This window comes from Myotis brandtii, unplaced genomic scaffold, assembly GCF_000412655.1.
Source record: "Myotis brandtii unplaced genomic scaffold, ASM41265v1 scaffold4, whole genome shotgun sequence".
Lineage (NCBI taxonomy): Eukaryota > Metazoa > Chordata > Mammalia > Chiroptera > Vespertilionidae > Myotis > Myotis brandtii.
In genome coordinates, this window is record NW_005365371.1 from 777543 (window position 1) to 795209 (window position 17667).

A 17667-nucleotide genomic window follows, 5' to 3' on the forward strand; every position below is an offset into this window, starting at 1 on the left:
ATCTATAACCAGTGGACACTATGAACACAGGAAGTACTTAAAAACATGTATAGGCAAATTTTTCATGTATATCATCTTAACATCTCAGTAATCTTTTTCTTATTTGTGGTAAAATATATATAACATAAAATTTACCATTTTAACCATTTTTAAGTGTATAATTAGGTGGCATTAAGTACATTCACCATTTATCATGCTGTGCAACCATCACCCCTATCCATTTTCAAAACTTTTTCATTATCTTCAAAACACACCCATTAAGTAAAGTCTCCACTTCTCTCTCCCTCTAGCCTCTGGTAATCACTATCCTACTGTGTGTGTTTTTTATTATTTAAATATATTTTTATTGATTTCAGAGAAGGGAGATAGAAACATCAATGATGAGAGAATCCTTGATTAGCTGCCTCGCCCCCTACTGGGGATTGAGCCCACAACCTAGGCATGTCAATGCTCAACCACTGAGCTACACCGGCTGGGCTACTTCCAATCTTTAAAAACTTGCTTATTCTAGGTATCTCATTTAAGTGGAATCATACAATATGCGTGTTTCTGTGTCTGGCTTATTTCACTAAGCATAATAGCTTCAATGTTCGTTCATGTTGCAGGCTGTATCAGAATTTCCTTTCTTTTTAAGGCTGAATAATATTCCATTGTATAAAATACCACATTTTGTTTATCAATCTATCTGATGGGCATTGAGTGCTTCCATCTTTTGGCTATGGTAAGTAATACTGCTATAAACATGGATGTACAAATATCTGTTTCAATTCCTGTTTCAATTTTTCTGGGTATATACTGAGGAATGGAATTCCTAGATCATTTGGCAATGTTTAACTTTTTGAGGAACAGCCAAGTTGTTTTCCACAGTGGCTGCACCATTTTACATTCCTACCAACAGTAACAAGGGTTCCATTTTCTTCACATCTTCACCAAAACTTATTTTACTTTTTTTTTGACAGTAGCCGTCCTAATGAGTATGAAGAGGCATTGTGGTTTTCATATACACTTAGCTACTGATTAGTGATGTTGAGGATTTTTTCATATACTTATTGGTCATTTGTACATCATCTTTTGAGAAATGTTTATTCAAGGCCGTTGCCTAATTTATTTTTTAAATGAATTATTTTTAATAATTATAGTGACTACAGCATTAAAAATAATTATACCTAATAGTTACAAAACTCTTACTATATGACTAAGATTTTATTTGTCTCATTGAATTCACATTTTATAGATGAGAATAATAAGGCTTACAGAAGTTTGAACCCAGATTGTGCCCTGAAACCTGAACAGTTCTGAGTTGTCTTCTTGGTCTTCAGGTCTTAAACACAACACAAACACACACACACACACACACACACACACACACACGATATAAATACTTTTATATGTAATGTATATGAGTACATACTAGTATATCTGTATAATATACATATATGTGTGTATGTATATGTACACATATGCATATATGTATATCCTAGCTTTCTTGCTGAAAGGACAAGAAGCAATAATATTCCAGTAGCATCTCAACTATCCAGGTATTGGTTCCTAAATACGATACTCGTTGCTTCTTGGCCTTTAGGCTAGATCAAGTCTAAATACCATCCTCAGCTAAAATAAACCAGGCTCCCTGACAAAATGGCTGACTCCAGGGCTGGGGCAGAGGAAATACAGTGAGTCTGAAAGTCTTTTTTTGTCAGAAAGTAAGGAAATGCTCAAGGAATGATGGAGACAAGTCAAAGGGACATGGAAAAGGCCTCCCAATGGCCAAATCACAAACAATTTTAGCATCAAAGTAAATCACAATCCACTGGATCATCTAAAAATTAATGAGTCTAAATTGACGTAAATAAAATAAATGAATAAACAAATGGGAGAAAGGGGAAGCTATTCCTTATAGCAGGATGCCAACTAATACATGTAAAAAAAATGGCAGAAATAAAGAACCACCATTTGGTAACCATCATAGAGGAGGTTGATACAGGCAGGAAAATACAAATCAACAAAAGAGGAAAATGCTGACTTGAAGATGGAGAAAGCTGGCATACACAACCAGGAGCAGGCGATCAGGGTCAACATCACCAGGGTAGGCCGGGCCATCATGGCACTACCACTTCCCGTCCTGCCCTGAGATGAGTGTGGCACCATTTCTGTGGTATTCCAGCCAAGAATGCATGGCTTGAACTAGTTATGAGGGTACACTGGATGGATCTAGGTTGAGGGTCACTACAGAAATGAAGGCCTTTACTCTTTAAAATTGTCGAGGACATGGGAGAGAGAGCAAGGCTAAGAGGCTCTTCAGGGGGATGGGTCTGAAGAGACCTGACATCAATGCAATAAGCTTGTGGCAGGGAAACCGCAGCAACCTTGCCTCTCCTTTCCCCCAGTGCTCGGCATAATATCTGGGGCACAGAAGATACTTCATGTACTTGAGTATTTAGGGGTGACAGGACATCAAGTACAGCTTGCTCTCAAGGTTCAGCAAAAGACGAATGATAATGGGTGCATAAATATAGAACAGCAGGCCACGAAACAAATGCAACAAAATGTCAACAGTTGGGGAACCTGAGTGAAGGAAATATGAGAGTTTTTTGTACTGTTCTGGCAATTTTTCTGTAAATTTGAAATTAGTTCACAAAAATCATTTAGGTACAAGCATCCACTCTGTGGGCAAATACAACTATGATCTTGTTTCTAGATATGTTGTTTTTGATACAAAGTCTCCGAATCTCTTGGAAAAGGTGTGCTATGTAATCACACACACACAAAAAACATTAGAACATTTAAAACAAAACATATATATAAGAGCACATTAAGAGAAAGTAACTTGAGAAGGAATAATTGATTTAATGCTGACCCTCACTCAATCTGTATCAACATTACTACTGTCTTAAGACTAAAAATACTGAGGGAAGGTCCATAAAATTGCTTTGAAAAGGGGATTAGCTTAGTTATAAGGCAAAATCCAATTTTTAACAAATGCTTTAGATGAGGATAATAATAATGACTAAGATAATAATAACTCCCATTAGCAGGGCTAATTATTCTTTAAGTATGATAAAAACAATTATATGTAAATTTTCACCAGATAATTGTAAAACTATTTTAATAGGTACAAAACACATTCATTTATATGTGAAAAGTGAATTATATCTGTTTTAAATTTTGGGACACAGAAAAGAATTCAAAACAGTTCTTTAGAAATTTTTCACTAAATTTTTTGAAAAGATTAGGTTTCATCACAGCTAATATGTAGCTCACATTAATTGAGCACTCACTAAGTGCCACGTACTGTTCTAAGTGCTTTATATGTATCAATTCATTGAGTCCCCAAGACCACTCCATGAGGGGAGACTGGGCCTGGGAGGCTGGAACAATTCCTTAGGAATTGGAACAGACTACTGGAGCCCCTCAACTGGGGCAGCTGAGGTGTGACATGTGGTCCCAGCACCTTGTCCTTCCTCTGCTTATCAGTTACCTACTATATGGTATTGCTGCCTTCTCAGTTTTGCTTCTGTACTATGCTAGAAGACCTGTGAGGGCAGCACCCATGAATTTCCTTTCTCATGTAGTCTAATGCTTAATTAGCACAATACCCAGAGCATAGATGATACTGAATAAATATTTGTTGAGTGAATAAGAATCAATAAATAGATAGTGACCCTTCTGCAGTCTGAGCCTGCATGTCTCTCACGAGGTGGAACAGCCTTGGGTGAGTAAGCAGGTCCCAGGAGGGGTGAGGCTGAGGATCTCAGGACTGATGCCTGGTTGTGATTTCAGTTGAGGGCTTGCACTGGAGAGCAGGGCAATTCTGACAACAATCCTGGTCCCTTATATAATTTTATTAAACTTCTTGAACAAAAATATAACTCATTTAGTCATCTACTTAAAAGGAATTTCATCCTTTGATAAGAAAGAAATTGAAATGTAACAAATATTGACATGTGATGGTTTAAAAAAAAGTTTGGATTAGTATTAGTCTTTTCACATGACAACTCATAATTAATATTTAGTAAATATCCATGATAAGGTACATGGTGAAAAAACAAAATATTATTCCATTTTTTAATGGAAAATATGAGTTACATTATAAAGAAATATTGATATTGCTCCTCTTTAAAGAGAGAAAAGCATGTATCTACATAGATTTATAAAAAATCTACAATGACAAAAAAAAAACTTGGAATTTGGTTAACAAATTCTTTCTATTACAACATAATAACTAAAGACTATTTTTTCTTTTTTTGGTAAGGACTATTTTTTGATGTGGATGAGGGCCTAATTAAATGTTTTGGCCTGCCAAACAACTCTTGGTCATTTTTCTGAACATGCAATGAAACAAATGTATAAGCATACAACTCTTGGTCATGAAATCAATTTTTCTGAACATGCAATGAAACAAATGTATAAGCATGCACTCAACAAACAATGCATGAACAATTCTGCATTTATGACAAAGTCAGACATGCAGATCTGAATGCTAAAATGCTCCCATTAGTCCAACTCTAATGTGCTTAGCCCATTTCCTAAAAAACATGAAGGAAAGGTGGTAGCTTCCTCAACAAGCCTCAACTGTTACTACAATTCGCCTCCCCTCCAATCAGTGCAACCCTGGAATCAAACAGACCTCAGACTTCAGGCTGCATGTCCTGAGGCAAGGGACTTTCTTTCTGAGTTGCCGTGTCCTCAGGTGAGGATAAGCATGACTGTTGTAGAATTAAAAAACATATCAAGTGCTTAGCAAAGTGCTAGCCATTTAATAAATGGCAGTTAATCCATGAAAGGAAAAATTCAATTAAACAAATATTAAGTCCCTACTATTTATGCTAGCCATTGCTTTGACTCAATACAGGCTGGTGGCTATATCTTTGGCTTTAATAGCAAGATAATGTTTCATTTTACTTTTCATTGTTTAAGAGATGCCATCTCTCCCTCTTCTTGAAGGTTAATATACTTCTACCAACTTTTGGATGTCGCCAGCTACTAGCCTTTCCTAATATGCTTCCCAAGTTCTGTTTGATCATCTCATTTCCAACTATTTCCTTCAATGCAACTCAAGCCTGGAGATCACATCAGAATGGAATCATATTTAGTCCCAACCTTGGTCACATTATTTAATCCAGTCTAGGATCACAGCAATAGATTACTGTGGTCCCTTGGTGAGGACTAGGCATACTCATCCCACACTCTGCCCCCAACCTCCAAATGCAGTATTCCACCCAACACTGAGGGTAGTGGATGGATCATTATCAGAAATGAAAGTGACATGTCAAAAGAACATGAAATTGTGAAATGTCATGGTCCTTTTTGTTCCTTTATGACAGGTTAATAATTGCAAAAATTTCAATAAGACAGAAGATAAAAATAAAGGCTATGTCTGTCTGCTGGAGCAGGAATATTAACATAGTGGCCCATGGTCCGGTCTACCGATGTTCTCTTGGACATATACAGTGCTTTAAAAATATTTGATCCCATTTTCAAAATTGGGATCCACATAAAAAAATCATCCGGATTTCTGCCTTTTTAAAAAAACAATTCAGACTGCATAACCCTGGATCCATTCAACAATCACTAGCTCTTATGAGATGGTGCATGCACCATCCAGTCACTGTTTTTCATGAACTTTCTTTTAAAAATCACCGGTGGGACAGACACCTGTTGTTATAGATGGCAAAGTGCTACACAAATGTAACATTCTAAAAAACAAAAACTTGAATACCTATAAAGCATTATTTAAAATTTTGGTTAGTTTGATTCGTTTTTGCATTTGAGGCTTTGTACATACTTTTCTTTGAGGCAATGACCTCAACAAAAGATTTCTTAAACCTGATTTAACAAGACAGCATCAATGCTGAGGGCAAAAGAGTGCTGAGGGCAAAAGAGATGCACAACTTTCAAGTTTTTGGTTATTCTGGTAATTTTCTTGCCAGGGCAAACTAATGTAAAAGGGAGAAAATGCCAAAACTCATCCTGTTAAAAACAAACGTATATGTAGCAATCTGAAGAAAACAAAAGTCTTTAATGCTTCAAGCTTAATAATTAGTGTTCCCCCCTCTAAAATGCAAAGCTTACTCTCAGCATGCATCCACACATGTATATCAAGCCGTGTCTTACAAGTTCCCGAAGTGCATCAGGGTTTCACTTCAGACTTGAAAGGGTCCTCTCTCTGGAAAATGCAGAGAACTTAGTAACATGCTTTACTTTATCCATGATGCATCACAACTTGTAATGAGAGCTTCCTAACTACATAGGGCATCTTGACATGAGTAAGTAAAAAAGGTTATTGAGCCGTCTTCTTGGAAGAAACTGAAATATACTTTATATATTTCTCATAGGAGCAGGGGCAAGGTGATGATTTCTCAAGATTCCCAGGGAGACCAGTTACCTGCGGCATTCACTGTGCAAACCACTGTCAGGAGGGTGAACATACTGGTATTCTTGCCAGATTAAGTATTTTTAATTAAACTATTGAAACTCCATATTCATGCTTGAAAATAAAGTTATGATGAAAAAGCTACAGTATATAAAGAACCAACTTGGCAAAGGAACAAGTGATTTAAGAGATAGTTCCTCTTGCCATTTATTAAATTTTCAAATGAATATTAATCAATGCTTTAAAAATGCCACTCATTGTACTGTGGGCAGACCTGTTTAAAAGCAGTTTATAGCTAATAAGTTTTAACTTTCCTTGACTTTGCTGACATATTTTAGCAATGCTCATGATGCATGCCAATCATTTCACTTTTACAGTGTGAAATGAGAATCTCTGAGCTCGTTAGGATAATAATGTTGACTATTCTTCTATGGTACCTTTTAACTCAAAAAAGAAAAAGCCTGAGAAATAGTTTTCAACGAGGTAAACCTGGGGACATGCCATCATGGTGAATCCACTGAGGAAGCCAAGCTGCAAGCCTCGCCAGTTAATCAGGGGCTACCACTGCAGATGAGACCACCATCCACAGATTCCCACACCTGAAATTAGGATTTTTATAACAACTTCACCTACGGCACTAAAAACATCCCTGGATTTAAAGAACAATGCATACCAAGTATACCATATTAATTTGCTTTGACGTTTTGGTTTCTTAAAAAAATTATAGTCATGTATATATGAGATAAAATACATAAAAACCTAATGGACTAAAATCAAGAGAATGGTAAATATTACACTGATCACTGAACATCTACAGCGCACTGTCCAATATGGTAACCTCCAATCACATGTGGCTAAGTAAAATAAAATGAAATTAAAATTCAGTTCCTCAGTCATACTAATCTCATTTCAGGGATTCATATAGTAAGTAGGTACTGAAAGGACAGCACAGATATGGAATGTTTCCACCACTGTGGAAAGTTCTACTGGATAATGCCTGGAGACGAAACACTTAATCTAGAAAAACTTGGTAAGCAACATGTTTCATCCCTACATAGTACCCAAAAGTTATTATTATTATTGGTTTGAATAAATAGTCTAAATAAGCATCTTAATTCATTTCACCTTCAAACCACGGGTGAAAACTGATTTGAGTGCCAGCACTCACTTCCTGGAAACTCACCGCTGACAATGAAACTTGACAGCACAGTTCTGGCACAGAGCTTTGTTTCCCCGTGTGATTCTTCAATTCAAGCTGATGACATACAATCGAAGCTGAAACCACTTAGGCTCCCAGCCCGTAAATCTCATGTACTTATCTGGGAAACTATTTTTTTCTTCCTTCATTCTCATTCCTTTTCCATGACAGTTTCCTAGTGTCAGAAGTCAAGCATCTTTGTTAAACCCAGGACTGCAATCAACTAGACCTGGCTCTGAACAGGCTTCCTATTCTTTTTAAGCAGCAGCAATACCTAAAGATACTACCTAAACATTAAAGACAAATAAAACCAGTTTCCTGATTTTGTTCAGCTTGGAACCTAGTCAAGGACAGGGTGGGCAAAAGTAGGTTTAAAGTTGTTTGTATGAAAAATAATACAATAATTAATAAATAATAATACAAGAACAAACTGTTTCACATACTCACAACTGTAAACCTACTTTTGTCCCACCTTGTATTAACTGACAAGGGGGGATATGTTCTGTAGGAAGTGGCTTGCATAGTTTAAGATGTTTATTGTTTTTGTTTTTTAATTGACAATTTTCAAAGCACAGTACCATCAGAGTAAAATATATTTTGAACAACTGAGTTCCAGTGGAGTTTTTCAAGGGCTACAAAAGAACTAAGACAATGGGAGCAAGATGCAACATGGCATGTCAGAAGAGAACCTACAGTGACTGAACAGGATCTAAATATTTTTCAATATTTTGAAATAAAACGTTTACACACAGCTCAAGAAAATGTTGGAGAGGGATAGACAGAAAAACAGGAAAAGTAGATAATCTGATTTTGGCAAATCACCTGTGCTAAAGATAGGCAATGGCAAAATAAACCATCCAGCTATGAGGAAAGTAACTATCTTTAAGTGTCCATTATTAACAGATGTGGAAAGTGACATTGAAGTACTGCGGAGCTTGTCTAGGAGTTGTCTAAAGTTTGACAGTGCCTGATTAACAATCAAATAATGAGGTTTTCTACCTTTAGGAGAGGTGCTGGTTTTAAAAGTGATGGTGATGCAGAGCCACCTACAGAAATATTTAAAATAGAAAGTAAGATGGAATAGGGTGGAGAATTTTAGACATCCAGCATTCAATGGGGCCAAAAGATACTGAATGTATCCCAATGGCCTTTGCTAACTGAGGTGGAATGTCACCGTGGAAAGGGCAGTGGGCGAAAAGACTTCTGGTCCAAGCATGATGCCTGAGGAGAGATGATGTGCCCAGACGCAGCACTTCAGCTCCTCACCTGATGGATGAGGACAAGAAGACACCCTTCCTGCCTCAGTGAGATGCCATGCTCATGGATACCTGCTAGGGACATAAGCGAATGCAACCACAGGAAATGCCAACAAGAAAGCAACCTTAGGAGGTGGAAAATCACGAGCACACTGTGATCCCAGATGGAGGACCCACAGCGACCTGAATGCAACTACAACAGGACCAGCAGTGTGGGCGTCAGGATATTACCTTTCTCAGTATTTTAGTAAGAGTGAAAAAGAAGAGGAAAGGAAGAAGAAGAAAAAACTGTGTTCCATCTATGAAGGAAGTAGCATTCCTTCCACAGTGAAATTGCTGTATCAGAGATTTAGAAGCTGTTCAGCAAAAATTACATGCTAGAGACCTTGGTTGTTAAATATCGCTGCCTTGTTTTAAATATATTTTTCTCATTTAATCTTCACAAAAACTCTGACATAGCAGGACAGATAATAGTGTTACCGTTTTACAGATGAGAAAAACAAGACTGAGAAAACAAAAGTGCTATGTCCTGAGCTAGAGGATAGTGTCAAAAACATTATTAACGCCTCACGTAAGTTAGGGACACTAAGCCTCCATGTTCTCGACTACTGAGTTTGAATTACAAAGAACACAATAAGACTGTACAAGGAGGGTAACATTTCTTGATAAGTCCCAGGGAGAGAGCTGTCTGCACAATATCTGCTCAGGTGGAAACGACCTAACACTGCCTGGTGCTGTGGCCAGGCCATGTGACACACACGCACAGGACAGTGCTCTTCCCAGCAACCACCCCCCAAGTGAAGCAGCTAGATTCCTTCTGCCTCTCGGAACTTGAAGAGTTTTGTTCTTCAGGAATGAAACGGTGGCTCTTAAACTTAGAAACAGATGCTAAATATTGCTTAGGATTCATATAAATTAAGTAGAAATACGAAGAAAAATCAAGAAAAGAGAAGGGTCAAATAAAAGTTACAGCACAACATACAGTATCTTAAAGTGTTTCTCAAACCGCAGAATTCATAAAATTATCCGAGGAGCTTAAATAACAGTGAAGATTCTCTGGCTCCACTCCCAAGTGTGGGATGGGACCTGGAATGTGCATTTTTAATAACCTTGCTTGGGTAATTCTGTTCCAAATTGTCCATAAACCCCAATATAAAAAAGTCTTGAAACTTTCATGGAAAGAGGCCAACTACTTGCAGGAATTCATCACAGAGCCACTTGAGCACTAAACAACAACAACAACAACAAACTCCAGAGAAGCAAATAGGCAAAATGTTGCAGACAAGTGCATAGGGTCAGCTGGTGTGTGCATTTCAGGGATAAATGATTTGACTGGAGTCATCTCTCAATATGCCAGGGGCATAACAGAAATGTTGAAGAGGAAACGTGCTCTGGATCTGAGACAGGGGTGTTCAATTCCATACAGGACAAGGCATGGAGAGCCAGTGAAAATAAGGATGTGTTACAGCACATTGATAAAGGGTGAGAAGGATACTCTGATGCAGTGGGAAGTCAACTCTGCCATTTATTGGGTGAGTGACAGTCACTTTGCTGCTCTGGCTTCCAAACTCTAAATGGAGGAAGCTACAACCCACCTCTAGGGACAGTTGTCAAGAGTGAATGATCATAATGTATTTTAATACAGCCCTCTGTAAACTATAATGCATTAAACAAAAACCAGTATACTGATAAAAAAAAAAACTGGAGGTTACTAACATTCTTAAACACTGATTATAATCTTTTTGTGAGCATCTTGCTGAGAAGTTGGCAAGAATGACAGATTCAGTGTCATAAAGCCCAGTAGCATGCCAGAAAGAGGTAGGAAACAGCTGACCGGTGAAATCAGGAGCACTCAGAACATTCCAGAGGAATGCGGGTAAACATCCCTTTCCCTAATAGTGACAAAGGGTGAGAAAGAAAGGAGAGAAGGCTCAGCATTCCAGTATATAGTTCTACTTCATGTAAATTACCTTAGTAATGTACGATGCACTTGGGCTAAAGCCACAGTGAGTCTAGCAACTTCCTTCTCAACTCTGCCCATGGAGGTGACCGGGGACTTCTGATCTTACACTAAGAACTCAGGAGACAATGTGGAGGGCTGGGCTAGGGAAAGGGACAGTGGTCTACGTGTGTGTCAGGAATCTGGGGCTTGGCTTAGCTACTTTCAGACAAGGAAGAACAAGTATCCTGTGAACTTGTCTGTTTTTGAGGGGTGGCATTTCTATTGCAGTTCACTCTGAAAAATCTCAATCTTGTTTTACTTCAATTGAAGAGAAAGAACAGACTCCAGCAGAGGATGAGAGGAATGAACGCCCAGGAAGGCGTGCTGTAGCAGGAGGGCCAGCTCGGCTAAGGGGTGAGGAGTCAGTTCAGGTCTGGGAGACAGGTGGGAACAGTGGAAAGGAAAGAGGTTAGCCACAATTGCTCGTTCCCTCCTCTATCTCCCAGGCCCACTGCACCAGAAGCTTGTTTTTGTCAGAAGCTTTATGCTTTACTTTTTTCTCTTCAAAAGGAAAGAAGTGGGAAGGTTATGTTACGTGAGGTCAAGGAAAAGGTTTTGAACATAGAGACCACATTTTTCCTTTTAATATCCTGCCAATCAAGGTGTCACACTAGCTGATGGGTGGGTCCTAACATGTCACAGAAGAAAATCATCACCTTTTAGTTCTACAATGTACATGGTGACATTTATGGGACTAGCATTACCATGGGGGAGAGAATTAGAATGACAAGTCAGGAGGACCTATTAAAAGAAAATATACCTCAAGTATGATAAAAGTAAGTACTGAGTTCTCAAAGGTACAGAGGCTCTACCTTAGTACATCATGTACAATTACAGAAAAACAAGGGAATGAGCATGGAAAATGTGAGCTGGTCAGAGGGGGTGGAGCAAGAGTCCAAGTCCACATGGAATGCTGTGAACACGAAGCGATCTCATCCACTGCAGAGGGCACTGTGAGCTAAGAAGAAACAGAGAATGAAAGTAGAGTAGTATGAAAAGAATCTGAACATTACTATGAGAAAGTGAGATATATTTATGAATCGATTTCCTGATGCATTAGTTATGTGGTTCCCATCATTAAAGTAAACATAGCTGAATATAAGGAAAATAAAGATATTTTAAAGATGTTTCAGGAAACAAAATAATGAAATTTGGTAGGGAAGTCATCTGTAATGTATAGAACACAATGAATTATAGCTAATATAAAACTCTAAGGCAGGAACATAGCATTTGGCTAAGAGAAGGGGCTGAGGAAAGGCGACAGACAGACGATGGCCTCTGAAATACCACAGAAACAGGCTTTTCAAGTCACTATCAATGACTTGGGGTAGGGTGCTATAAAAAAAAATGATGGCCCAGGATGGTTTTGCTCAGTGGGTAGAGCATCGGCCTGCAGACCGAAGGGTCCCAGGTTCGATTCTAGTCAAGGGCACATGCCCAGGTTGTGGGCTCGACCCCCATTAGGGGGTGCAGGAGGCAGCCGATCAATGATTCTCTCTCATCACTGATGTTTCTATCTTTCCCCTCTTCCTTCCTCAGCCAGCTTGGCTCAGTGGATAGAGCGTCAGTCTAGGGACCAAAGGGTCCCAGGTTCAATTCCGGTCAGAGGCACGTACCTTGGTTGCAGGTTCCTCCCCAAGTGGGGCCCTGGTTGGGGCTTGTGCAGGAGGCAACCACTGATGTATTTCTCTCTCTTTCCCTCTCCCTTCCACTCTCTCTAAAAATCAATGGAAAAATACCCTTGAGTGAAGATTTAAAAAAAAAAAAATGATGAATGAGTTCTGTTCAAAGAAAAGAAAAATGAGGAGAAACTGTGATCCTGGAATAGCAGAAACTGTGTATCCCATTTACCTAAGAATGAAGTCAGCTGATCAGTAGGGCATATGTAAAAGTGTCACCAGAGGTGGCAGAAAGACAATAAAATTTACTGTACTACAGTCTTAAAAAAACAATGTTAATAATAGTAGAAATTGGTTAAATTTGGTTACGGAGAAATAATTTTTAATATGCAAATGTAACAAATATATAACTTAAACTACTGAAAGCTCAAATATGACACCATCTGCTAAATGTCAAGGTTATCCATCTGTTAGGCAGCACAATTACTGAGGACAATGGCCAGCTCCAGGTACCTGTAATCCTAAGATACTTAATAGCTTTTTCAATCAAGCAGTCTTAATGATCTGCCTAGGAAATCCTGGCAAATGCTGCTAATAGTAATATGGCTAACTTGCCTGACTTGATTTGTAAGCATTTATTTACTTGCTAGCCTGTTTGCCAGAAGGACCAAGAAGCAGAGAAGTGGTCCCTGAGAGGAGAAGCAGAGGCCATGAATAATCCATCAGCTGGAGCATTAACACCTGCACAATTAATATTTGACTGTACTGGCAAACCGATTAAACACTCCATAGTTGACAGTACTCTGTCTTCACATACCTAACATGTAATTATTGAAATTACATAATTACCTATTTAAGAATGTAAATGAGTTACTATTAGAAAGAAATAGGTCACTTGAGACTATTGGGAAGTTAAAACTATGAATTGTTTTTAAAATGAAAAAGAAATAGTGTACACACGAAAGTAAGAGAGCAAGAAATATAGGTTAAAATTGATGATTTATAAAAGAGTTTTATAATGAGTGAAGAGGTTACATGGAACAAGTAAAGTAACTTTCCCTTACTCCATAAACAAAAGTGAGAACAAAGGGCAATATGCTACATTCGGATTTATTTGCCTGTTTTTCTTAACCTTTTTTTTTTTTTTAAAGATATGTGACCATCAAAAAGAAGAAACACTCATTAGAAAGAATATATGCACCCCTGTGTTCAGAGCAGCGCAATTTACAATAGCTAAGATTTGGAAACAACCTAAGTTTCCATCAGCAGATGAGTGGATTAAAAAACGGTGGTACATCTACACAATGGAGTAATACATAGCAATAAAAAAGAATGAACTCTTATCATTTGCAACAGCATGGATGGACCTGGCGAGTATTATACTGAGCGAAATAAGCCAGTCAGAGAAAGAAAAGTATCACAAGATCTCATTCATATGTGGAATTTAATGAACCAAATAAACTGATGATCAAAAACAGACTCAGAATCTAAGAAGCATGAACAGACTGTTGAACCTCGGAGGAAAGGCAGAGGAGGATGGGTGGGAAGAGATCAATAAATGAACTTATATCCATATATGCATAACCCGTGGACACAGACAATGGGGTGGTGAGGGCCTGGTGGGGGGAGGATAGGAGAGGGCTGGAAGAGGTTAATGGGGGGAAAAGGAGGACCTATGTAATACTTTCAACAATAAAGATTAAAAAGAAAAAAAAAAAAACTGAGTAATATAGGAAAAAACTGTTGTACTTCTTAAAAAAAAAAAAAAGAATACATTCTCCCTGCATAGAAAGTTTAGACATTTATGTTGGCTGAGAGAACTTAAAAATAAAAGCGTGGCATCTACAAATTCCATATGAATTTTACAAAAATAATAATAGCTTCATCAACTCTGGTTAAAACTCATTAGCTATGTGCGTTTTTCTGTTATTTATCTACACCATATGCCAATAAAAAGTTTTTAAAATTCAGTTGAAATACAAATGAAACTGTCAAAATAAATCCCCCAAACAAAATGTTTTGGCAGAAATTTCGGAAGAATAGAGGGCAAAGAAAACATTGGAATAATGCTAATGGATAAGAGTGCATTTCATGAGCCCCCAAAAATCCAATAATGTTGGTGATAGGTTTTTGGGACTGAAAAAATAAAACATGAATCCTCATGGTAGCTATAGGTACTTTACCTCAAGGTGACATTACCAAGAAAGAAATGACTTTTAAAAAGCAAAAAACATACAGGAAAACAACCTCCTTCCTCAATACTAGAAAATGAAAGCTTAGTCGTGAGTTCACACTTATGGTAATGATGGTTTTCTTCCCCCAGTTCTTGCAAGGACTATCCCTGGGCCTGGGTCTGCCTGGGTATCTCTAACCCAAGCCCCCAGCAAAGAGCATTCAACTCCCCAGCAAAGAGCATAGACTCAGCACATTTGTGAATTCCATTAATCCTGGTAGCCTGGGTGGAAACAAGTTTGTTTCTCCTGGTCCTATAAAGATCAGACTGTTCTGTACAGAGAACATTTTGAAGGCTGCCAGAGGGGAGGGTTTTGGAGGGATGGGTGAAAAAGATGAAGGGATAAAGTACAAACTGGTAGTTACAGAACAATCACAGAGATGTAAAATAAAGTACAGCATATGAAATAGTCAGTAATATTGTAATAACCATGTATGGTATCAGATGGGTACTTGATTTACCAGGGTGCACCTGAAACTAATATAATACTAATTGAAAAATAAAAAAAATATTTTAAAAAAAGATTGGACTGTTCTGGGAATGAATTAATATCCTCTACTCCCACAATAGCCCTACTGTAAGGATGCAGTTGTCTAGATTTTAGTGTGCTGGATACAAGCAAGATACCAGAACAATATAACCGATTTGCAGACTACATGTACACCTCCAAATCTCCATAGGTTCAAAGATTGCAGGACTTTATCATTTAATCAGTGTTCTCTTTAACAACACTGCATTTTGGGGGTACATTTCTCACTAATAACCCTATTCCTACAGTGAATATGAATTTTATCTGGGCTACACTGATGTGAAATAGGATTCCATCTTTAGATATAACATATATGTGAGAAAGAAAAATTGACTAGCATTTGTTAGTGCTATTTGTTATTTTATTTGTTATTTTATTTCAGTCTATATGAACACTTACCTCTTTGACACTATGTGTTACTGCCCATATTAGAAAAACTCTTGACATTACTTGGAAAGAAGTCAGGACAACAGAAGATGGAACAATTCCTGAAAGAAATTTTAGGATGGATAAATAAATTAAGTTTATTTACTAAGTTTCAACATGAAGTAAATTTTCTAAATAAATTCTCTAAAATATTATAATTTTAATGTTTGGACACAAAACCAACTTCAAACTGAAACTTATCTTTATTGCTATATAGACTGTTTTTCAATGTAGTAAATATTAAAAACTTTTTCCTCCCTGAAAACAACAATATGCTTAATTAAAATAGCAAACCATGGAATCTAGGTATTCTTCTCACGCCTAACCAAGTGAAATATTTTTTTACACTTACCATACAGGTAGATAAAATAAAACCATTGCTTAACCTTTAAAATTAGACACTGAAAATTCATTTATAATATGGGTTTCAAAAATGAATAGGCACCTATAGAAGGAAAATCAACCTGCATATTTGGGGTATATGTCCCACTAATAACCCTATTCCTACAGTGAATATGAATTTTAGTGGTAAATATACTCCAATATGTATTTGTATCTAATGAATGTTGGAAGCTCCTAAATATCAGACTTGTTATACTATCTAATGGTTATGTTGGTATCTTTTATAATTCACTTGAAGATTTTGCCAACAAGCATAGCAAAATCAAAGTTTATTATCCTTATAAACCATTTCTTCTCACCTTGTTTATTACAGTAAGCATGGGTACAATTATCCTCCCAATGTCCTCAAGTTAAAACACTGGGATCAGACTTAATTATTTTATGTACTCCTCAATTTCTGCTAAGTTTGCATTTCTTTGGCCTCTCCCTTCAATTTCTATAACCACAATCTCTATCTAGAGACCAGCTACCACCACTGTATAAAATTCTTGCCTCCTTTAGATCATCTTAAACCCAGCAATAAGCCATATCTACAAACATCATTTTCTCTTGTAACTTTACACTGGCAAGGGTTTGCTACTAAAATAAAATCTAAAAGCAGAATTATGGGTATAGAATCCAGCAGCCCCCCACCATTTCTCTGGCTTTACTGTTGCAGTAACTAGACTTACCAACTTCTTAGATCTATTGAGTTGCATGTGGGCCATTCCACACCTGCCAGGAACCTCTCACCATAGTCCCAGATCCTTCTTCCACTTTAAAACTAATCTCATCTTCAACACATTTACTGGGCTATCCCAGACCAATATCCAAACCCTCTAAAACGCACTCAAAGTTCTGGACATTTATGTAGTTGGACAAACTACAATTTGCCAGAAGACCATGTACAAATCAGATAGAAATGTAACTAACTGACTCTATAGGTTTGGCTATGAAAGGAAATCACTTTATATCTCATTAAGAAAAAGAGATGCTGTAAACTGTTAGAATGAGTTTCTGAAAGAGGATTTGCATTGCCCTGCTCAGTTGTTTAGAGCATTATCCCAATAAGCAAAGGTTAAAGGTTTGATCACCAATCAGGGCACATAAAGAAGCAACCAATGAATGCATAAATAAATGGAACAACAAAATGATGTTTCTCTCTCTCTCTCTTCTTCTCTCTCCTTACAGTCAATCAATCAATAGAAAAATATATTTTTAAAAAAGAGGATTTGGGCTCCAAGAGGGATGGTTTGATTCCCCAAAGCAAAACAAGTAACATGGACATGTCAAGCAATGCTTAGTAAATAAAAATGCTTAATAAATCTTTGTAAAATGAATGAAAGAAAAACATTAATGTATGGACATACAGGTCAATGGCATAAAGTTGGGAATCCAGAATTATAGTTAGACTAGAGGCCCGGTGCACAAAAATTTGTGCACTCGGGGGGCGGGGGAGGGGGGGTCCCCCAGCCCGGCCTGTGCCCTCTCGCAGTCTGGGACCCCTCGGGAGATAATGACCTGCTGGCTTAGGCCTGCTCCCGGGTGGCAGAGGGCAGGCCCAATCCCTAGGTGCAGCCCCTGGTCAGGCTCAGAGCAGGGCCGATTGGGGAGTTGGGGCGCCGCCCCCTGTCATGCACAGAGCAGGGC

The 17667-nt window shown here is 37.8% G+C and overlaps 1 protein-coding gene across 1 annotated transcript in view; it reads right to left on the reverse strand.

The window, feature by feature from the left end:
• HACD2 (3-hydroxyacyl-CoA dehydratase 2) overlaps positions 1–17667 on the reverse strand; it is an 83537-nt gene that overhangs the window by 16747 nt on the left and 49123 nt on the right. The window contains exon 5 of the mRNA XM_005873215.2: positions 15610–15698. Coding sequence (XP_005873277.1) covers positions 15610–15698 — 89 coding nt within the window. The remainder of the gene's footprint in view (positions 1–15609; positions 15699–17667) is intronic.